At 43.5% G+C, this 24,053-nt stretch overlaps 1 protein-coding gene across 1 annotated transcript; it reads right to left on the bottom strand.

Annotated features, from left to right (window-relative positions):
- Positions 1 to 1,813: 1,813 nt before the first annotated feature.
- Positions 1,814 to 20,733, bottom strand: LOC120021563 (stomatin-like). The gene is made up of 7 exons (XM_038965355.1): positions 20,566 to 20,733; positions 7,670 to 7,779; positions 7,260 to 7,332; positions 5,109 to 5,191; positions 4,820 to 5,023; positions 3,408 to 3,542; positions 1,814 to 2,798 (listed from the first exon to the last, which is right to left on the bottom strand). Exons 1-7 carry the CDS (start codon positions 20,624 to 20,626, stop codon positions 2,607 to 2,609), a joined length of 858 nt encoding a protein of 285 aa, XP_038821283.1. The 5' UTR covers positions 20,627 to 20,733; the 3' UTR covers positions 1,814 to 2,606.
- Positions 20,734 to 24,053: the final 3,320 nt, after the last annotated feature.

The following is a 24,053-nucleotide window of genomic DNA, read 5'->3' as shown; positions in this document are numbered from 1 at the left end:
CTAGGTGTCTCACTCCTCTCCTCACTGGTCAGTGCATGTTGGCCTGTCTCTGTCTGCAGCCTTACAATGTGGTTCTTCATCGGGAACCCAAAGCTTTGCTGCTATAACTCTCATTAGCCACCACATCACACCTGTCAATTGTTTTCCCCAATTGTTTCAATAAAAAACCCTATGTCAATGACACTAGATGTGTTGAGAGTTGTCTACATCGTATACCATTTCAAGTGTGTATATACTTTTTATTTAAAGGTTGAATCATAGTGGAAAGAACACGCTACAGCTTTGAAGGTAACACTAACATACAAGTTCATGTTTTGTAGTACAGGTTAATGATGTGGATATGAAAATATTAACTTGATATAGGGCTGTGCGATATGGCCTAAAAGTAATATCTACATTTTTTTCAGAGGTTTGGACAATTCACAATATATATCTTGATATCTTGTTTTTCTCTAAACAAATAAAAAAAAGGCCAAGACATAATTCTTAACTGAATTTTCTTCATTAAAATAAAAAATATATACAAGGCCTCAAGGCCTATTTGTGCAGAACAAATGAACACACCCACACGTCTATTCTATTGTTTAGGAATGGTTGACCACTAGCTATTTGAATATTTAATTTATATAATTAATTTAGTTCATTTGTTATAATTAAAACAGCCTATGGTTATTTGTTATTGGATTGGCAGAATGACAACTACTAACACATTAATTAGCCTACAGCTGGCCTGAACACTTTTTTGAATGCGCTTTAATTATCCAATGTCACACTTACCGATGGCGAGCCTGTGTCCAAAGCACTGCAAGCCGGTCCAGTTGTTCAAGCGCAATGCTTTTATCATGTTGCTCCTGCTGTCAGTTGTCATGTACACCTGTTGTTCTTCGTTCATCTTCCACGATGCCACAGAGGCTTTGAGACCCTGGGCCATTACTTCACCCGTATGATCATCGGGTAAGTAATCTACGGCTTGGCAGCTGATATTTGTGGTAAACTGTACTGATCAACTATAAAGCCCGACTTTTCTACTGTAAAGACTGGAACCATATCTTTCGCCATGTGCTAGGCCAATGAATCCGTTCTCCTTCCACCTCAAACTTTTCTTGTCATAAGGGATTACGTTTGAAAAGGAAGCGGCTATGGTAGCTTGTCTTTTAGCAGACGTTTTGGGAATCAGGCGACTGGAATCGGCATTGCGTAGTCTCACGCATTCCTCCCATTCCACCGCGTTTCAGTTGCAGGTGATGGAAGGGGTTGGTTGTGCTGCTCCTTTTCGTAGCGATTCTCTTTCGACACATTTTGCACAGGACATTCGTTTGCTTAACATCAGACCTCTTAAACCGGAACCCCTTCCATATGACAGAAAAATATTGCTGCCCTTTTTGGGGATGATTTCATCCTCACGAGAGTGAGCTAGCTTCCTCACTTTCTATGTTGGTGGAACTCTTACCGCCGCTACACTTCTCCGGCGTGGTTACAACGTGTAAAAGGCTGTCTAGGGTTGTGATTGGTGGATAACCTCTGTGCACGTGTTGTCACGCAATTGGGACATGATTCGACATTGGGCTGACAGAAGAGACAGTGAGATGCTGCATTTGTAAAACGTTACAACATTATAACAGAACCTCGATTCTTGCGATACAGGCATTTTCCATATCGTGCTAAAACAACTCAAATATATCGGCCAGCCCTGACTTGCTAATAAATCATTTCAATATGATGAAAATAGGCTACAACAGAGCAGTTTAGTAACATAATAATGGAACAACGTCCTTTACACAAACAGCAGAGTAAACATAAAACACATACCAGGTTTTTATATAGTAAAGTAATTTATACTGTATAGGATCTGATCACAGTGCTTTTCTGATTCAAAGACATCTTTGATCTGGATGGAACCGATCACTAAACTCTCGGTGCCAATACAAGCACTGATCACGACTCTCCAAAGATGATATTTATTAAACATAGCAATACATGAGTATGCTATCAGAAAATGGAGGACCAATTTCCAAATCCCATACAAATTACATTTAGCTTCTTTCACACTCAAGAGTGTGGTTATAAAATACTGCTATTTGAAAATATTCAAATGCATTTCCAATTTCCATCCAGATATGCATAGAAACGACATGAAATGAGAACACTGACCCCATAGCAATGACTTAAGGCTTGAGCGGTTTAACATGGCTATAGTAAAGAGGTTTCTTCCCATAGAGACAGACAAACAGGGTCCCTAGTACACCCTGGTCTCAGACTCATAGCAGTGCAGGAAACACCACACCTCAGTAGAGCTGGTGACTCAGTTTCCTTTGGTTTTGTTCAAACCCTGTTTCTCTGTTCACTTCAATTGCGTTAACACACACATAAAATGTTTACATTAAGTTATTTGACGCATAAGCTTAGGCAAGCTCTCTAACTATCCTCCTCTGCACCAGCTGGCATTGACCTAAGAACATTTGGCACAAGGGAAATGGTTCACTCAATCACAGCCACTACATTTCTACAGCAGATTCGCAAAGCAACACACTATGATATATGTGTGAACGTTTGTTTCTTGAGTGTGGGTGCTTTGTAATTGCTGTTACACACACATCAGGCTCTCCTCAGTCTCTCTTCATGAAGGCCTGCATCATGTCCATTGGCAGGGGGAAGATGATGGTGGAGTTCTTCTCGGCAGCAATGGTGCTGAGCGTCTGCAGGTAGCGCAGCTGTAGGCCAGACGGAGACTCAGCGATTACCAGGGAGGCCTCCTTCAGAGCCCGTGATGCGTTCACCTCCCCCTCCGCTGCGATCACCTACACACACAGGGCCCAGGGGACAGCAGGAAGGGAGGAGGGGGACAGATACAGAGAGAAAGGGAGAGATGGGGGGAAAAGAGGGACCATTAGTTAATGAAGAGAGATGATAGCGAGAGAGAGAGAGAGAGAGAGAGAATTCCACAGTATGCACAGAACAAGTGAATGTGAGTATATAGAGAGAAACCAGAGAGAGTGGATGATTAAATAAATAAAATAAATCAATCCCAGAGACCTCATATTTAACCAGCAGATTCAACATGTGAAGATAGTATCCAGTCAGTGTAATGGCCGATGGGAGGAGACTCGATTAGAGGTTCCCCAGCTTGTGACCTGCTTTGCTCTCACTATCTATTCTAGCTTAATGGAAGGGTTTTTACGGCAAGACCACTGGTTGCTAAGGAACAAGGCAGATGACATCTTGACCCTACACAAAAACATTTTCATCTGGATGATATATTTTGAGAGTAAATCAAGCCAAGAAATAACAAAACTGAGAAGACAACTGGAATTTTCACTCAGAGGAAAAGGATTTACCTCAAAAATAGACTAAATGCCTGTATGTCACAGTGTGTGTGTTACCCTGGTCTGTATGTGTCAGTGCTGTACCTTAGCCCTGGCCTCGCGGCTAGCCTCGGCCTCTGCTGCCATGGCCCTCTGGAGCTGCTGGGGCAGTTTGACGTCCTTTATCTCCACCCGCTCCACCTTGATACCCCAGTCATCTGTAGCATCATCCAGGGTGGACTGGGAACAACACGGGTGGTAAAACATTCAGCTCCGCATCCAATAGGTAACTGTTATGGGATTTTTTATGAATAATGACTAAATGATGTATACATTTAAAGTAAGAACTATAACTAACATAATTCTACCCTGTCACTGTATGATTGTATGAAATTGATTAGAATCATAAAACTATAATCTGATGATGTGTGTAGTTTTAGTCAGGACTAGAACAATAACTTTTGTTCCTTTTTAGTATGTAAGCAGGGTGCAAGTGTGAAACAATGTATGAGATAAGAGGAGCTATCGACAGACAAGCTCTACTACTGTGTTCCTTTCAGGACATTCTGTCCCCACCCAGGGAGGGGAGAGACCTTGGGCTTGTAGTAGATTGTATAACAGGTGGCAGACAATGTATGAGAAGAAGACTTGTGAACTATATTGTCATTGTTTCTGAGAGGAGGAGGGACATTTATGACGAAATGTGAGGTATATAGACCAATGTACAGGAAATGATAGGCAGAGCGCTCTCGTAAATACATGTTGTGACTATTGTGGCTGGGCCTCCGTCTGATTCATTTCAACCAGTTTCTTACAAATTCTGGGTTTCAGGCTGAGTAAGTAATTCAATTGGGTATTATGAACACTGAGAACAAAATTCTCGTGACAGTAACCTCAGGTCATAATAGGCCCAGAACACCCCTTCCTTACACAGCATCTCTTTGAAGACTAGATGACATATCAATCTGACATACAGGTACCCTAGGGGTTAGAGCATTGGGTCAGTAACCGAAAGGTCGCTAGTTCAGATACCCGAGCCAACAATGTGAAAAATATGTCGATGTGCCCCTGAGCAAGGCACTTAACCCTAATTTGAACCAGCGGCGCCATACTTCTATGGCTGTCCCTGTAAAACAACACATTTCACTGCACCTATCCAGTATCTGTGAAAACAATAAATCTTTATATTAAACTGATAGAGATCCAAATGTTACTGCAGCAGTATGTCTGGAGGATGAAATGTCTTGAGAGACCAGGTTAAAAACAATAAGAAAGGCCATAACCGGAAGATCAATGAATGAGTTTTCTCCAATCCTAACCTTACCCATTACAGTGTACATTCTAAAAACAGAGCCATTCAGTGAACTCTCGCAAACTCTATGGCAATTATGACTTGCTGTTCAACACTAAATGAAGAACTATAATCTACACAGTCCCCTAGTGTATGCATGATGTGGAGTTGTGCATGTTAGCATATGGTCAGTACAGAGTCATTAGTGGTCGATGTGGTTCAGTACCTGCATGCTGTGGGCGATCTCATTACGATCAGATAGGATCTCCGCCAGGTTCTTGGTTCCCAGGACGTTTCTCAGGGTGGTTTGTGCCAGGAGGCGGGTGGCAGCGTCAGCGTTGGTGATGTTGGCCACAGCCAGGGTGGCATTCTGAACACGGTAGTATACCACACCATCGACACTGACCGTCACTGAGTCCTTAGTCAGAACCTGATGAGGGGGGAACAATCAGTTACACTGACAACACTATGTATTACATGATAGGCTAATCATGGTAATACGGGGGGGGGCTCACCTCTTGTGGGGGGATGTCGAAGGTGATGGTGCGCATGTCCACATTGATGAAGCTATCTGTGCAGGGTAGGATGAAGAACAGGCCTGTGGGGTGTGACACACACACGCACACACAAATTTAACAGCAAAGCTTAAAGCTACTCAATATCACAAAAGCTGAGAATGTCATTGTCAGTAAGGGTAGCATAAATCATTTAACATACAGTACAGTAGAATTGAGTAAATGTCTGGCATAAGACTACATTCAAGCCTGAGTTCCATTAGTCACACGACTGCTGTTGGTCATGACTCTATACATTTGCTAAATTCATGAACACCTATTTGTTTGCACACCCTCAGGTTCAGCATGGTACAATATAGTACAGTACAAACACAGAGTGCTGGGCATGATGGTGTGTAAGAAAGAGTCTTAACAGAGGCATATAAAACTTCACTTGTGTATACATTTCCTTCTCCTTCTATAATAATTTTTCCTAGCTGGGACTTTAGCCCAATACCAGCTGGCCCTGGTAATACTGCAATGTAGGAGTATGCTCTAAATTTGCTATGAAAAGCATCATGGGATATGATGGAAAATTCCATGGATTCCCACCCTAAAAATGGCAACAACTTGGTTAAGGCTAATGCAGAGCAAGACCAATGCATAAAGCATCAGGGAAAGATCTAGCATAAAAAGTGACTACTGACTAGCCTATAGTCTGACCTATAACCGTTGATCCTGTTAAAAGATCTTATTCGGCAGTTGGACAAGACTTGCTGCGGAGGGCGAGGGAGAGAGCGTGGAGATGAGCAGAGTTTACTTGGGGAAACCAAATACTAAACTAAACGTTGGTGTTTATGCCTGGGCTCTTAGGGCAGATGAGGAACGTGAAGGTCCCTCCGTGATAGATGGAGAGGGTCTATTATTACCCCAGGCTGCTATCATGTGGCTGTTCCAGAATTCCGCAAGATCATGTTTCATCCATGGAGAGCATAACAGAAGGCTTCCCACAAACATAAAACAGACTTGAGAGTTTGAGGTCCATAGCATGGCTATGGTAGATTAGATAGACTACTATGGCCACTTTACAGTTACAGTAACATTAGTACCACCCCTGCACAAGTAATGCCATGTCACCTGAAATCACTGGAGGTTAGAGATTTGTGTAGTAATAGCGTATCTTCCACATTGTTAAAGGGATAGTGCGAGATTTTGGCAGTTAAGCCCTTTTCTACTTACCCAGTCAGTAAAAGTGAAGAATTTGGTTCATTTGGCTCCCTGACCTGCATACTGTTACTATTGCTTTTTTTAGCTATAGACAACAATTATCTGCAAATAAGTTAAAAACATTCTCTAAAGATGGCAATTCCTCACAGAAGGAACCATTTAAAACAACCTAAAGGTTGCAAGATTGAATCCTCGAGCTGACAAGGTAAAAATCTGTTGTACTGCCCCTGAATAAGGCAGTTAACCCACTGTTCCTAGGCCGTCATTGAAAATAATAATTTGTTCTTAACTGACTTGCCTAGTTAAATAAAGGTAAAACAAATAAATAAATACATTTAGTGAGGAGAGAGAACCTCATTCTGTTCCCCGCAAATGTTTTCAGTGTTCAATGACTTTACTTAAATGTGTAGGCCCTCTAATAATTTGTTCAGGTAATAATTAAAATAGGCTCCGGTCAGCATTCTTGCCGACAAACTTGACCCAGTTTTGACGGTGCAACTACTTATTTGAAGTCTGATATGCCAGTTGTGTCTTTGAAAATAAATGAGGCCAGCATTTTTGTAGGCATTTTCATGTATGCTATGTCCTGGACAGAGTTTATAGAAAGTCATACAAAATGGAAGTAGTAGTGCAGCAGCCCACCACAATGTAAAACAAATAGGTCAAAACAGATGTACCCCTAACCACATTAACACTGAGAAGAGGCTTGACTCCTCCTAACATATTTTCACAGTTAAGGTGGTTTTAAGCCAGGACCACATACTGTTTATTGCCATTTTCATCCATCTCATACTGTCTGTGATCATAATATGTTCAATCAAGGGTTTTGGTACCTTTTTGGTAAAGTAAGTATGGGACCTTGAGAGAATCATAGCAAATATGCACAGTGAAACTTTTTCCAGGGACAGTGCATGTGACGGTGGTGATGGGGAGTATATCTATTACCTGGCCCTTTGGCTCCTCCTCGTACGATCCGCCCCAGGCGAAAGATGATGGCCCTCTCATACTCCTTCACAATCTGGGAGAGAAAGAAACACAGGCTTAATTAGTTGTCCCCTAGCCCTTGTTTGACATTTCTCACTCTACCTTCACTGACCAGTCAATATTGAAATACCACTGATTGGGTATCCACACCCCCCCCCCCCTTGTTTTACTTTAAAGTGAGTATATATCTAACAATACAACTCTGGCAGCTGGTGTAGCATTAAGAGGAGAAAGCCAATTTCCATGGGAATAAAGGCATACTGGTAAGTGATCAATTCATAGAATAAATAGACTCACACAAATGACACCACTAACCAGTTCTCAGTTCACGCATCATCTATCTTGTGTGGATGTATAGGTAATAACTGTACCTTAATACACATCCATATGGAGAGAGGCAGAGTTGCAAGCATCAGAAGGATGGATAAGCCGACTATGATCCAACCACATAGGCCATTGTCAGTATCTGAGCTCTCCAAAGCTGAAAGACAATACAAAAACATACAAACGAAGTAAAATACAACCGGAGACAGAAAATAAACCTTTTCACATCCCAGCCATTACAAGAGCAGCCCCTTCAACATCATGCATTTCTGGGAACTTCTTTACTCTTTATTTTTCATTTGGATTCTTCTGTGAATTGCCAAGTGAAAGAGAAAGGGGGACACCTAGTCAGTTGTACAACTGAATGCCTTCAACTGAAATGTGTCTTCCACATTTAACCCAACTTTTTTTTTTTTGACAGGCAATTCTGATATTTTTCCCACTAATTGGTCTTTGACCAACCAGATCAGCTCTGAAAAAGAGCTGATGTGGTAAGACCTGATGTGATTGGTCAAAAGACCAATTATGTAAAGAATATCAGAATTGGGCTGCCTGTGTAAACGCAACCTTAATAACCTAAATTGTGCATCAGATACATAGGCTACAAACAATTAGGCTGAAATTTGTTTTAGAACTACCGGTAATACCCAGAAACAGTGTGCATGTGTCTCATGTCAGCAACCAGCGGAAGCATCCCATCCAGGTAACTGGGACATCACACTAACCTTTCCCTAGATTCACAACCTGAACCACCCACCCACCACACCAACCAATCGGATTAGAAGGAAAATAAACAGCCTAGAAGAGATTCAACATCTCCACTGGGACTTTTTTAATTAAATTTGGCAAATGCAAACCCCTAAAGTTTTACTCATTGAATTAAACCTATAGGCTACATGGCTAACTATCTAACAAGCATCTATCCCTTCAAGGAGACTACCTGTATCAGAATCAGCAAGCAAACTTCTTGAGCCTACAGAGACATGTCATACAAAGCATTCACAACAGTAACATTGCAAGCCTTGAATGAGGGGGATACACTCATATAATAGCCCAGTTAGCAAAACTATTCTGGTGCATTCTAGGGCTAATAGTTACTAATACTAACTGACACTAAACTAAGTTATGGATTTTATCTGGCAAATTTACACAACAACCTTATTATACTACTACCTAGCAGGGTATCGCCCTACCCAAGCTCAAGACCAAAAATGCAAAAGTAGGCTACAAAAAAAGTAGATTTAAAATCAGTCCAAACCCAATTAAAATGCAATGGCAGTTTAGCATATTGATTGGCTGGCTTTAAGACCATGCGGAGCATCTCTCTGAGAGAAGCTGCCAGCCTGCCCGCCATTCTCTCAGAGAGTGCCAGACAGTTTACTTTGCCGGTCAGCCACATTGTTTGTTGAGTTGCAGCGGTCAGTGAAAAGCAGTTAAATATTTAAAAACACAATCGTATGAAAAACAGTTTAGAAAGCAAATGGCTTTTGCTGAAAAGAGAAGAAATAGACTGAACTGTCTCAACTCCCAATTGAGTGAACAGTAGCCTATCCATCTTATTGGCACCAGTGGAGAGCATTGGCCATATCTCCAGTGAGTGTGCGCATATTCACTTTCTTTATCATTGGATCACTACCACTGGAACGTGTTTTTGGGGGCAATAATTTCCTCCTCCAGGCTAGATGGATGTCATACTGTACAATTTGCTTCTCCCCTTTTCGTAGACCTAGATTAGATGGTTGATCTGTTTGTCAGTGTCAGCAGAGTAGGCTACTAATATGTGTCATTAAAAAAAAGATGCTTATGCTTATGTCTCCAGTCATATAAAGTTTAGTAGAATTGCATGAAATGTGTTTATAAAAAAGGCCACATTTTTCCTATGCAACGAAATGAGAAGAAACGTGCTCAGGCATGCATTGTTCAGAACTGTCTATTTTGCTAATAGTGATTGAGATATATTATTAGCCAAAATGATGACTATGCAATCGTCTCACATTAGGAATAGTAGCATAACATGTTCGCGTAGCGTGCGGTACATGTTATTCAATCCCTGCGCCTCAGCGAGCGTCTGCGTGCGGTACATGTTATTCAATCCCTGCGCCTCAGCGAGTGTCTGCGTGCGGTACATGTTATTCAATCCCTGCGCCTCAGCGAGCGTCTGCGTGCGGTACATGTTATTCAATCCCTGCGCCTCAGCGAGTGTCTGCGTGCGGTACATGTTATTCAATCCCTGCGCCTCAGCGAGTGTCTGCGTGCGGTACATGTTATTCAATCCCTGCGCCTCAGCGAGTGTCTGCGTGCGGTACATGTTATTCAATCCCTGCGCCTCAGCGAGTGTCTGCGTGCGGTACATGTTATTCAATCCCTGCGCCTCAGCGAGTGTCTGCGTGCGGTACATGTTATTCAATCCCTGCGCCTCAGCGAGTGTCTGCGTGCGGTACATGTTATTCAATCCCTGCGCCTCAGCGAGTGTCTGCGTGCGGTACATGTTATTCAATCCCTGCGCCTCAGCGAGCGTCTGCGTGCGGTACATGTTATTCAATCCCTGCGCCTCAGCGAGTGTCTGCGTGCGGTACATGTTATTCAATCCCTGCGCCTCAGCGAGTGTCTGCGTGCGGTACATGTTATTCAATCCCTGCGCCTCAGCGAGTGTCTGCGTGCGGTACATGTTATTCAATCCCTGCGCCTCAGCGAGCGTCTGCGTTGCCAGGCGCTAAAATAGAAATAGGTTGTGACCCTCAACACACTGCAAGTCCGGCCTATCCCATCTCCTCATTGGTTTGTAAGAGCATATACCCATGTGCCATCTCCTCATTGGTGTTTAGGAGAATATACCCACATGGGTGATTGAAAGATGAACTGACGTCCACACTCCAGTCGGTTGTAGTAATGCACCGTAACGTTGGTTGCCAACCGCCATATAAAGTCTAAAGAAGTAAAAAAGTAGCCTGAGGAAGGAGGAGAGATGACGAGAAAGGAATTCGGTTTACCGTTTTATCTGTGGATTAATTGTTGCAGTAAAGGAACCTTGTGCATTTCAGGTCAAATAACAACCCAATGTTTATATCCCAGGACAAATTAGCTAGCAACAGCAAGCTAGCTAGCTAAATTGCCAGAAATGTTTAATGCTTTTCAACCTGTCCCCAAATTAATATAATTGGTTCAGAGTTTGTTTTGATATTTCAACCTGCGTGTCCTGATCGTGTCTGGTGTGGGGGTACAAAATCAACCTGCGTGTCCTGATCGTGTCTGGTGTGGGGGGACAAAATCAACATGCGTGTCCTGATCGTGTCTGGTGTGGGGGGACAAAATCAACCTGCGTGTCCTGATCGTGTCTGGTGTGGGGGGACAAAATCAACCTGCGTGTCCTGATCGTGTCTGGTGTGGGGGGACAAAATCAACATGCGTGTCCTGATCGTGTCTGGTGTGGGGGGACAAAATCAACCTGCGTGTCCTGATCGTGTCTGGTGTGGGGGGACAAAATCAACATGCGTGTCCTGATCGTGTCTGGTGTGGGGGGACAAAATCAACATGCGTGTCCTGATCGTGTCTGGTGTGGGGGGACAAAATCAACATGCGTGTCCTGATCGTGTCTGGTGTGGGGGGACAAAATCAACATGCGTGTCCTGATCGTGTCTGGTGTGGGGGGACAAAATCAACCTGCGTGTCCTGATCGTGTCTGGTGTGGGGGTACAAAATCAACCTGCGTGTCCTGATCGTGTCTGGTGTGGGGGTACAAAATCAACCTGCGTGTCCTGATCGTGTCTGGTGTGGGGGTACAAAATCAACCTGCGTGTCCTGATCGTGTCTGGTGTGGGGGTACAAAATCAACCTGCGTGTCCTGATCGTGTCTGGTGTGGGGGTACAAAATCAACCTGCGTGTCCTGATCGTGTCTGGTGTGGGGGTACAAAATCAACCTGCGTGTCCTGATCGTGTCTGGTGTGGGGGTACAAAATCAACCTGCGTGTCCTGATCGTGTCTGGTGTGGGGGTACAAAATCAACCTGCGTGTCCTGATCGTGTCTGGTGTGGGGGTACAAAATCAACCTGCGTGTCCTGATCGTGTCTGGTGTGGGGGTACAAAATCAACCTGCGTGTCCTGATCGTGTCTGGTGTGGGGGTACAAAATCAACCTGCGTGTCCTGATCGTGTCTGGTGTGGGGGTACAAAATCAACCTGCGTGTCCTGATCGTGTCTGGTGTGGGGGTACAAAATCAACCTGCGTGTCCTGATCGTGTCTGGTGTGGGGGGACAAAATCAACATGCGTGTCCTGATCGTGTCTGGTGTGGGGGTACAAAATCAACCTGCGTGTCCTGATCGTGTCTGGTGTGGGGGTACAAAATCAACCTGCGTGTCCTGATCGTGTCTGGTGTGGGGGTACAAAATCAACCTGCGTGTCCTGATCGTGTCTGGTGTGGGGGTACAAAATCAACCTGCGTGTCCTGATCGTGTCTGGTGTGGGGGTACAAAATCAACCTGCGTGTCCTGATCGTGTCTGGTGTGGGGGTACAAAATCAACCTGCGTGTCCTGATCGTGTCTGGTGTGGGGGTACAAAATCAACCTGCGTGTCCTGATCGTGTCTGGTGTGGGGGTACAAAATCAACCTGCGTGTCCTGATCGTGTCTGGTGTGGGGGTACAAAATCAACCTGCGTGTCCTGATCGTGTCTGGTGTGGGGGTACAAAATCAACCTGCGTGTCCTGATCGTGTCTGGTGTGGGGGTACAAAATCAACCTGCGTGTCCTGATCGTGTCTGGTGTGGGGGTACAAAATCAACCTGCGTGTCCTGATCGTGTCTGGTGTGGGGGTACAAAATCAACCTGCGTGTCCTGATCGTGTCTGGTGTGGGGGTACAAAATCAACCTGCGTGTCCTGATCGTGTCTGGTGTGGGGGTACAAAATCAACCTGCGTGTCCTGATCGTGTCTGGTGTGGGGGTACAAAATCAACCTGCGTGTCCTGATCGTGTCTGGTGTGGGGGTACAAAATCAACCTGCGTGTCCTGATCGTGTCTGGTGTGGGGGTACAAAATCAACCTGCGTGTCCTGATCGTGTCTGGTGTGGGGGTACAAAATCAACCTGCGTGTCCTGATCGTGTCTGGTGTGGGGGGACAAAATCAACATGCGTGTCCTGATCGTGTCTGGTGTGGGGGTACAAAATCAACCTGCGTGTCCTGATCGTGTCTGGTGTGGGGGTACAAAATCAACCTGCGTGTCCTGATCGTGTCTGGTGTGGGGGTACAAAATCAACCTGCGTGTCCTGATCGTGTCTGGTGTGGGGGGACAAAATCAACATGCGTGTCCTGATCGTGTCTGGTGTGGGGGTACAAAATCAACCTGCGTGTCCTGATCGTGTCTGGTGTGGGGGTACAAAATCAACCTGCGTGTCCTGATCGTGTCTGGTGTGGGGGTACAAAATCAACCTGCGTGTCCTGATCGTGTCTGGTGTGGGGGTACAAAATCAACCTGCGTGTCCTGATCGTGTCTGGTGTGGGGGTACAAAATCAACCTGCGTGTCCTGATCGTGTCTGGTGTGGGGGTACAAAATCAACCTGCGTGTCCTGATCGTGTCTGGTGTGGGGGTACAAAATCAACCTGCGTGTCCTGATCGTGTCTGGTGTGGGGGTACAAAATCAACATGCGCATGCGCGCGTCCAGTTTGGTCAGCATGTAACTGACATTAGTCTGCAAATGTAATGATCCCCATTGCCTTTAGAAATCATTCACACCCCTTGACTTTTTCTAAATGTTGCTGTGTTACAGCCTGAATAATTGTTTTATTAAATGTGGATTTATTTTGTCACTGGCCTACATACAATACCCCATAATGTCAAGGTGGAATGATGTTTTTAGAAATGTTTACTAATTCGGAATTTGCAATAATGCCGCGTTCAAAACAACTGAGAACTTGGAAAAATACAAGGTGGAATCAGGACGTCAGTGATCTTCAGGTCGGAAAGTCGGAGCTCTAGAAAGAGGCTCGAGTTCCCGAGTTGGAATTCCGAGTTGGATGACCGTTCAAATCGTTTTTTCCCAGTCAGAGATAGTTTTTTTCAGATTTACCAGTTGTTTTGAACGCTCGGAAGTCGGAGATTTACGAGTTCACAGTTGTTTAACGTGGCATTAGATAGAGCCCGTTAAGATCCTAATTGCGGTCTAAAGCTAGCAGTGGCATGTATTCATGGATGCCAGGCTTCCCCCAAAGAAAAATGACCAAGAAAAAAAAGAATACAGAAAATAATGTATCTTTCGTGTTTCATACTTTTTCTTAAATTTTCACGAGGCTGAATGTACAGTATATCACTGGAGAAAGCATCCAAGTGAGTGAAACAGCGCCCCTCTGTCTCTGTATGTACAGACCATCTATCTGATAATGTCTGGTCATAAAGAGTATGACATCGTTGCCGCCCGTAGCATTGAATGCAAGGAAAGCCAGCGAGCATTTGGCCTTCCTTGATAAAAAAAATATATAATATGGCGTTCGAGCTAAAATGAGTGAGCTCAACTGTGAATGGTCCTGGCGCACTAAAAAAAAGTGTCAAGGGAAGCCAGTTTGGATTTGGCGTCACTCCTATCAAATAGCATTGACAGCATACATAAATGACAGAAACAACTTGAATTGTTACATCTCGCTGTGTTGTTGTCCCCTGGAGGCTAGCTAGCTAAAATTGCCCTTTCCTAAACTAACCATGGATGGAGATAGGGATTTGGACTTCTGGTTTTAACTAGTTCTCCTTACTGGTCAATGATTATAATGGCAACTCTGATCCAACCATTAGTTCATACATTGTGCCCCTGGCCTGATGGGATGGAAGTTCAATATGTAGCTAGATGTAGAAGGCTAATGTTAACTAGCTAATGTTGCCCATGCAAGGAAGTTAGGCTAGTGAGCAAGAATTTTAACCAGGTAGCCTAGGACAACAACAAATAAAAGTGTGTACTTTATGACAGAGTGACAGACCATTTTGTCAACATGAAAGAGAGAAGGATGGCATTGGCATTTCTCTACAAGTAGGGTGAGTCAACATGTTTTTCTACTTGCAGAAACACACACATAGATCAGAATCATGGACAGCCACATCATATTTAACCAGTGGCGACCCGTCATTCATGGAAGGTGGGGCTGAGCAAAAAATAAATAAATAAACTACATTTTCCAAAATACGAAGTATACAAACAGCGGACACTTTCAGTGCTTTTAGGGCCCATAAATGCAATTCTTTGGAAAATGGGGGTGGATTCACATCGTTTTCGGATTTGAAGAAAATGGCAGAAAATATGCAGCCAAAGTCCAACGAGAGTGGATAGAAATTAATTGCTTTAACTAATTATGACAAATGTTAAAATGTTGAGCAATGTAATAAAGTAATGACTTTTCAAATAAGTTACCTTACACGTTATGTTTGGCTGACAATTTGTTAGCTACGCTATCATTATGAACCACATAGCATATCATTACAGCAGTATGTACCGGTATGTTAGCTAGTTACCTAATGTTAGTTGGCTACTAATACATCAAACATGCAGGTATATTAACTATATCCTAACTACCCAACGTTTATTGACCTGATTATTCCCGTCATTCTTAACTAAGTGGTATAGTTGTTGTGCGTTCTCAATGGACAATCAGGTGCCTTCGTAAAAATTAGCTCTGGCTATCTACTCCGATTTCAGAGCACTCTACCAGAGCGCATAATAACTGATAAATTTACGAACGCTCAACACCCGTTGAATATGTCCGGCTTCAGTAAACGTCGGCAAAAAAGCCGACGTTAATTAAATTGTTGCCAGCAGCAACGCTCTGGATAACATGAAAACTGCCTAACCAGCTCTGTTAGGGCGAGTAAAATGGTCAGAGTGAGGTGTCTCTCATTTGTGTCTGGAAGTAGCTAGCAAGTTGGACAGTTAGATTGGGTGCTTGACTGCCGTTGTAAGTTCACATCGCTCAAATCAACCCTACTCCTGGGGCCAGAGCGTCAAGTGTGCGCTCTGAACGCTCCCAGAGCGAAATGCTCTGAATTTACAAACGGGACAATGCTCTCAATTTACAAATGCCCAGAGTGCACTCTGGCACTCTAGACTGAATTTAAGAATACATCCGAAGTCGTAAAATGTCTAGCTAGTAATTTGTTATGCTAACAAGCTAGCAAAGGGTTGAATAGCAACAGCATCAACTTCCAGTAGACAGGCGAAGAGCTAGTACGCTCAACTGAAAGGATACTGTTCGTTTACAGTATACTAAAATGAACTACTAGTATATACTCATTAAGTATGTAGTATACTGCATGTTTGTATGGGTATTCGAACAGAGCTATGGTCCATTTTTTGCTTTCCTGAGTAAGGCAGCTCCAAACTACAGGTGTTTCAACCTAGCTCAGTGATTTCTGTGGTGGTGGGGCAGCCATAATGTTCTCTAGTTGCGCCGTGATTGGCCTAGTGTTCTGTCACTCATGGGGACACTATGTCACTGCCAAATCTAAGGGTAGAGCTCGAAAATTCAAGCCCCTTGGGTGCTGCCATAGGCTGCAGTCCAAACACGTTATTTTTACCCCCTCAGCCCTTGCACTAGCCACTTTCCTTCTGTGGAATCCCAGTCAAACCGGAAGCAGTTTGATTGCCATCTTAAGTGGAGGTCCAATTCACTGTTGCCCCCTATGCCCTCGATTTAGCTCGAAGGAGCGAGTGAACAACTTTGGTCACTTGCAGTGTTGATATGACCCACAATTCAATGCAAACTGTAGTCACGTCAAATTCTGGTGGCCGCTAAGTGTCAAATTTAATAAACAAGGCTGCATTTTTGACATGTCAGAAAAAAGTATGAAGCTAGCTTGCTAAAAAATATATAGACATTGATTTTAGTGTTTGCAAATTGGCTTAGTCTCGTAGTAAGGAGCCTATAAAATGTAGATGGATTAATTTAAGGTATACTTGGATGTGGCAATGTAAAACGTAATTCAAGGGCTGAGGGTTTAGGGCTGAGGGCTGTCTACTTTGAGTTTGAAACGCAGCCATAGAGCTACATTAGAAGTGCCCATCTAAGAAGGCTCAAGGTCATTGAACACCGATAAAATGACCTCAAATCACGTTATACAGTTGAAGTTGGAAGTTTACATACACCTTAGCCAAATACATTCAAACTCAGTTTTTCACAATTTCTGACATTTAATCCTAGTAAAAAATCCCTGTTTTAAGTCAGTTAGGATCAGCACTTTATTTTAAGAATGTGAAATGTCAGAATAATAGTAGAGAAAATGATTTATTTCAGCTTTTATTTCTTTCATTACATTCCCAGTGGGTCAGAAGTTTACATACACTCAATTAGTATTTGGTAGCATTGCCTTTAAATTGTTTAACTTGGGACAAACGTTTCGGGTAGCCTTTCACAAGCTTCCCACAATGAGTTGGGTGAATTTTGGCCCATTCCGCCATACAGAGCTGGTGTAACTGAGTCAGGTTAGTAGGCCTCCTTGCTCGCACACGCTTTTTCAGTTCTACCCACAAATCTTCTATGGGATTGAGGTCAGGGCTTTGTGATGGCCACTCCAATACCTTGACTTTGTTGTCCTTAAGCCATTTTGCCACAACTTTGGAAGTATGCTTGGGATCATTGTCCATTTGGAAGACCCATTTGCGACCACGCTTTAACTTCCTGACTGATGTCTTGAGATATTGCTTCAATATATCCACATAATTTTGCATCCTCATGATGCCATCTATTTTGTGAAGTGCACCAGTCCCTCCTGCAAAAAAGCACCCCCACAACATGATGCTGCCACCCCTGTGCTTCACGGTTGGGATGGTGTTCTTCGGCTTGCAAGCCTCCCCCTTTTTCCTCCAAACATAACGATGGTCATTATGGGCAAACAGTTCTATTTTTGTTTCATCAGACCAGAGGACATTTCTCCAAAAAAGTACAATCTTTGTGCAGTTGCAAACCGTAGTCTGTTTTTTTTATGGCGGTTTTGGAGCAGTGGCTTCTTCCATGTTGAGCGGCCTTTCAGGTTATGTCGATATAGGACTCGTTTTACTGTGGATATAGATACTCCTGTACCTGTTTCCTCCAGCATCTTCACAAGGTCCTTTGCTATTGTTCTGGGATTGGTTTGTACTTTTCGCACCAAAGTACGTTCATCTCTAGGAGACAGAACGCTTCTCCTTCCTGAGTGGTATGATGGCCATGGTGTTTATACTTGCGTACTATTGTTTGTACAGATGAACGTGGTACCTTCAGGCATTTGGAAATGGCTCCCAAGGATGAACCAGACTTGTGGAGGTATACAATTTTTTCTGAGGTCTTGGCTGATTTCTTTTGATTTTCCCATGATGTCAAGCAAAGAGACACAGCGTTTGAAGGTAGGCCTTGAAATACATCCACAGGTACCCCTTCCAATTGACTCAAATGATGTCAATTAGCCGATCAGAAGCTTCTAAAGCCATGACATCATTTTCTGGAATTTCCCAAGCTGTTAAAAGGCACAGTCAACTTAGTGTATGTAACCTTCTGACCCACTGGAATTGTGATACAGTGAATTATAAGTGAAATAATCTGTCTGTAAACAATTGTTGGAAAAATGACTTGTGTCATGCACAAAGTAGATGTCCTGACCAATTTGCCAAAACTATAGTTTGTTAACAAGAAATTTGTGGAGTGGTTGAAAAACAAGTTATAATGACTCCAACTTAAGTGTATGTAAACTTCCAACTTCAACTGTATCTACAGTAGCTTTGATTGAACTGATCATGTCAACATACTTTCAAAATCTTAGCTAGCAGTCATCATCCATTCATGAATCAAGTCGACAATCTACTGGCACATCATTTTTAATCCATGTCATATGAAGAGAAATAATGAAGAGAAATTATAGAATAAACATATCGGTACTCATTAGCCATTGGACATATAATTACACAAGTTGGAAATTGCAAATTCAACAATGAGTGGTTTGGAAAGAATCCGTGGCTAACTGCAACGATTGCAAAGCAATCACTAGCCGGTTATTCAGTGGAGTGAGTGTGTGGTCCCAATTCTCGGTTTAAGGTTCTCTTTTCCGAGCTTAAAATGGTAAACATTCAACATTGGCCATGCTGTCAATCCAACATGATTTCTGCCGCGCTCAAAACAACTTAACTCAGAACTGGGAAATCTAACTTCAGTGAGTTCAAGACAACTGGGAACTCAGGAAAAATAGATCTCTGACTGGGAAAATATGTTTGGAACGGTCATCCAACTCGGAATTGTAAGTCGGGAACTCGGGCCTCTTTCTAGAGCTACGACATGAAGATCACTGATGTCATCATTATTCAACCATATTTTTTTCCAGAGTTCCCAGTTCTCTTGAAAGCACCATAAATCCAGAGAATGCCAGACTTTGATGACAAAGTTTGATGACAAAATTTGCCCACGAAGGACCGCCGTGCCACCTTCCTGTTCAAGTGAGCACAGCATAACAAGGTGAGTCCAAAAATGTATTGTATGCTGCTGCATAAATGACGTAATATGCCAGGGAGATATGTATACTGTAGCTAAGAAAGTAATACTAAGTATGTTGTGTAGTAAGCTGTTAGTAGCCCATGTGCCTCATCCTAATAATTTGGTATATTTTCCCCTCATAATTTCACCTACTGTTCTGACTTGGTGGTGCACAGGCCTATAACTGGTTTTTGAGAAATGTAATCATTAAATATTGTAAAATCTTTCATTATCTGCTTATATGCCCCCTTTATTTATCCTACAGTTCTGACTTGGTGTACAGGGAGAACACTAAGAACGGCCCACGTTCTGAATTCTGTCGCTATACATTTCAAAAGTGCTGAACAAATAGTTAATGACTACAACCGTCCTAGCTCGCTCATTAATGTCTTAATCAATTTTACGTATTGCCTCTTATGTATTGTCTTCCCCTTATGCTGCTTATTGTCAGTAGATAGCACATTTGTTTAAGCAAGTCAGCTATGTTTTTTAGTAGGCAGTAATTGAGGCTGAATGAACTGTATCGCTGCCAGACAAGGCTCCGCTGATAGCCAGGTGTAGCAGTGGTAAGGTGTTGGGACAACTTTATGTAGTTTGTGTGCACCGTTTGTCACCATTTATAGTGCAAGTAATGTATTTTGCCCTAGAGTCCAAGTAAATAATTTGCCCTACCAAGATTTACATGCTAAAATCGCCACTCTATGTAGCTTACGTTGATTGGACTAAATTGTTTTTGGTATCTTTTAGTTGTCACTGTATTAGACTAAGCATATGTGATATGATGATGCTGAAATGGTGCTGGAATAGTGGAGCCAAGCTCCTGTTTTCTTTGTGATTTGCATAACTCTCGTGGTTCTAAATCAATAGTCTAGTTGTTTAGTGGTCCGAAAATATCGGGAAACATTAACTTGCTTGATCGTGCTGTAGGTCAATTAACTGTTTGTTGACATGCAATATGCTTTGTGGACTTCACCGGATAGAGGTTGCTCTCCGATTTGGTGATTCAACAAAGGGGTGGTTGAATTTATTCTGCCACTTTGTCTTCTTATTGTCTCGGCCTTTAGGCCTATATAATCACGGTCGCAATGCATATGAAATAACAGGTTCTAGCGCAAACAACTCAATTATCACAACACAGGTTGTAATATGGCTATTTTTCTGACTTTCCCCTGGTGATTTTATCCACGCACCGCTACTGGAAGCTAGTAGCTTCTGCACACCACTGTAGGCAAAATGTGTTCAATGCAACAATGTAATTGTAATCTCAAACCGTAACTGTTAAATCAGCAAGTCTGCTACATTGTGGAAAAAATGCGTGGGTCTCTGGACTTGCGTGACACAGCCGTGTTTTGTAGGGCGTGTCCCAGTCCCACTACTTTCTTTTTTCATGTGTTGTCTAAAGAGATGCAAATGTGGCCATTTTGTCTCTAAATATAAACATATCCGCCGGCTTTAGTAAATAAACCGGATTACCTGCTTGACGTTCCCGTCTTTTACTCTCCCTCGACTGGGTTTCTTTGCCGTATTCTTCCATTGTAAAATACAGTTCAGTCACTGATCTCAGAGCTGTGGCTTGAGGTTAGTATGTTTGTTGCTGAAAACCAGCTTGTGTTTGAGTCACATTATAGTAGACTACCTCTCCCGATGACGTTTAAATATATTTTTTCTTAATTTTCATGCACTTTGTCACCCCCTACTGGGTATAATAGGTCAACCACTACAATGAAATGTGTCCATGGAGATATATGGAGGACTCGAGTGCCAGATAGCTCGTTTTACGTTTTAGCATGGGCAGCACCATTGAGGACTTTCACCATTTTGTAGTAGTCAACTGGGTGGACTTCCTATAGGTTAAGGAAGTATCACATAATTCCACCCAGATCATAAGGAGGGATCAGACAATTATTTATACTTGTAAGCAAACATTCCATAACTACAGGTGGCATAAATCGCCAACCTTGGCTTTCTACCTGTTCAAAAAGCACAGTCCAGGTGGCAGTAGTAGAAGAAGAAAATTGACCACTTCAAAATGGAGATGGCCTCAATTACACTAACCATGCTCTCATAGACGCCATGATGGGACAGATAAGATGTTGCATCCTCTAACTATCTCTATGAATGTGCCTTTATCCCAATAGTGGGGTGGTGTATCTGATAAATTGTTAACTTTTTGATAAAAGCCCCAAATTTGGCAATGATGTAGATTTATGTACCCTGAAAATATTTAGATATGGAGCCACCCCAGATTTGGCCTATGGGGGGTGTCGCAGCCATTTTTTGAAAAATGGCCCCTGACTGTAATACTATTTTACAAATCAGAAGGACTGCTTTGAGGTCAAGGGACCAAATTTGTCATAGAGCTTGATTTATGGACCCTGAAAATATATTTAAATATGGAGCCACCACAGATTTGGCCCCTGGGGGCCGTAGCGGCTATCATTTGGAATGGCTGCTAACGGTAGCACTAATTAACAGTTCAGATGGATTTATTTTGTTGTTGAGACAAACACACCAAATTTGTCACAAAGCTAGATTTATGTCACAAGAAAACAATTAGATATGGAGCCACCGCAGATTTGGCCCCGTGGGAGTCGTGGGGCAGGCATTTTACTAAATGGCAGCAGACTATACCACTATTTTACAAACCTTTAATCTACAAAACGTGGCCTGTACTTCTTGCCCTGGATCTCCTGAAAACCTAAAGGTTTAAAGGCCCAGTGCAGTCAAAACCATGATTTTTCTGTGTTTTAGATACAATCAGTGGCCAGTTTATTAGGTACACTACCTCACAGACAGTGAGTCACGTGGCCGTGGCTTGCAGACAGGCATTGAGGCATTCAGTTGCTGTTCGATTGAATGTTAGAACAGGAAAAACGAGTGACCTAAGCGACTTTGAGTATGGTATGATCATCTGTGCCAGGCGCGCCGGTTTCAGTACTTTAGAAACAGTCGGCCTCCTGGGCTTTTCACACATGACAGTGTTTATGTACCGAGAATGGTGCGACAAACAAAAAACATCCAGTCAGCGGCAGTCCTGTGTGCGAAAACAGCTCGTTGATGAGAAGCCGAGGAGAATGGCAAGAATCGTGCAAGCTAACAGGCGGGCCACAAACAGGCAAATAATGGCACAGTACAACAGTGGTGTGCAGAATGGCATCTCGGAATGCACAACTTGTCGGTCCTTATCACACATGGGTTATTGCAGCAGACGACCACACCGGTTTCCACTCCTATCAACTTAAAACAAGATGTGGCTCCAGTGGGCACGTGATCACAAACACTGGACAATTGAGGAGTGGAAAAACATTGCCTGGTCTGATGAATTCTGGTTCCTGATGGCAGAGTCAGGATTTGGCGTAAGCAGCATGAGTCCACGGCCCCCTCCTGTCTGGTGTAATTGGTACGGGCTGGTGGCAGTGGTGTAATGGTGTTGGGAATGTTTTCTTGGCAGACATTAGGTCCCTTGATACCAATTGAGAAACGTTTCCTTGCTCCGAAGAATTCAGGCGGTTCTGGAGGCACAGTGTGGTCCGACCCGGAACTAGATGGGTGTACCTAATAAACTGGACACTGAGTGTATATTTCCACTATGAGGTTAGAATAATGCTTTGAAATTACAAAAGTAATTTAGTGTTAGAGCTGTTTGAAAAGACCGGCTGAAATTTCAGCCTGTTGTGGTGGGAAGTGTTTTTGCCTGCCTGGTGACATCACCAGGCGGTAAATCAAATCAAGTTTATTTTATATAGCCCTTCGTACATCAGCTAATATCTCGAAGTGCTGTACAGAAACCCAGCCTAAAACACCAAACAGCAAGCAATGCAGGTGTAGAAGCACGGTGGCTAGGAAAAACTCCCTAGAAAGGCCAAAACCTAGGAAGAAACCTAGAGAGGAACCAGGCTATGAGGGGTGGCCAGTCCTCTTCTGGCTGTGCCGGGTTGAGATTATAACAGAACATGGCCAAGATGTTCAAAATGTTCATAAGTGACAAGCATGGTCAAATAATAATCAGGAATAAATGTCAGTTGGCTTTTCATAGCCGATCATTAAGAGTTGGAAACAGCAGGTCTGGGACAGGTAGGGGTTCCATAACCGCAGGCAGAACAGTTGAAACTGGAACAGCAGCAAGGCCAGGTGGACTGGGGACAGCAAGGAGTCATCATGCCCGGTAGTCCTGACGTATGGTCCTAGGGCTCAGGTCCTCCGAGAGAGAGAAAGAAAGAGAGAAGGAGAGAATTAGAGAGAGCATACTTAAATTCACACAGGACACTGGATAAGACAGGAGAAGTACTCCAGATATAACCAACTGACCCTAGCCCCCCGACACATAAACTACTGCAGCATAAATACTGGAGGCTGAGACAGGAGGGGTCAGGAGACACTGTGGCCCCATCCGATGATACCCCCGGACAGGGCCAAACAGGAAGGATATAACCCCACCCACTTTGCCAAAGCACAGCCCCCGCACCACTAGAGGGATATCTTCAACCACCAACTTACAATCCTGAGACAAGGCCGAGTATAGCCCACAAAGATCTCCACCACAGCACAAACCAAGGGGGGGCGCCAACCCAGACAGGAAGATCACGTCAGTAACTCAACCCACTCAAGTGACGCACCCCTCCTAGGGACGGCATGAAAGAGCACCAGTAAGCCAGTGACTCAGCCCCTGTAATAGGGTTAGAGGCAGAGAATCCCAGTGGAGAGAGGGGAACCGGCCAGGCAGAGACAGCAAGGGCAGTTCGTTGCTCCAGAGCCTTTCCGTTCACCTTCACACTCCTGGGCCAGACTACACTCAATCATATGACCTACTGAAGAGAAGTCTTCAGTAAAGACTTAAAGGTTGAGACCGAGTCTGCGTCTCTCACATGGGTAGGCAGACCGTTCCATAAAAATGGAGATCTATAGGAGAAAGCCCTGCCTCCAGCTGTTTGCTTAGAAATTCTAGGGACAATTAGGAGGCC

This window comes from Salvelinus namaycush, chromosome 26, assembly GCF_016432855.1.
Source record: "Salvelinus namaycush isolate Seneca chromosome 26, SaNama_1.0, whole genome shotgun sequence".
Taxonomy (NCBI): domain Eukaryota; kingdom Metazoa; phylum Chordata; class Actinopteri; order Salmoniformes; family Salmonidae; genus Salvelinus; species Salvelinus namaycush.
The sequence above is the reverse complement of the archived record's forward strand: the minus strand, read 5'-3'. Positions and strand labels throughout refer to the sequence as shown.

Bases quoted from the DNA above. Each gene is read 5' to 3' on its own strand.
- LOC120021563 (XM_038965355.1), bottom strand. From the start codon at position 20,626: ATGGAAGAATACGGCAAAGAAACCCAGTCGAGGGAGAGTAAAAGACGG. The intron at 7,333-7,669 runs GTACAGTTATTA...TTTCTCTCCCAG, and splicing joins CCATATGGATGTGTATTAAG to ATTGTGAAGGAGTATGAGAG. The intron at 5,192-7,259 runs GTAATAGATATA...CACACCCCACAG, and splicing joins AGGAGGAGCCAAAGGGCCAG to GCCTGTTCTTCATCCTACCC.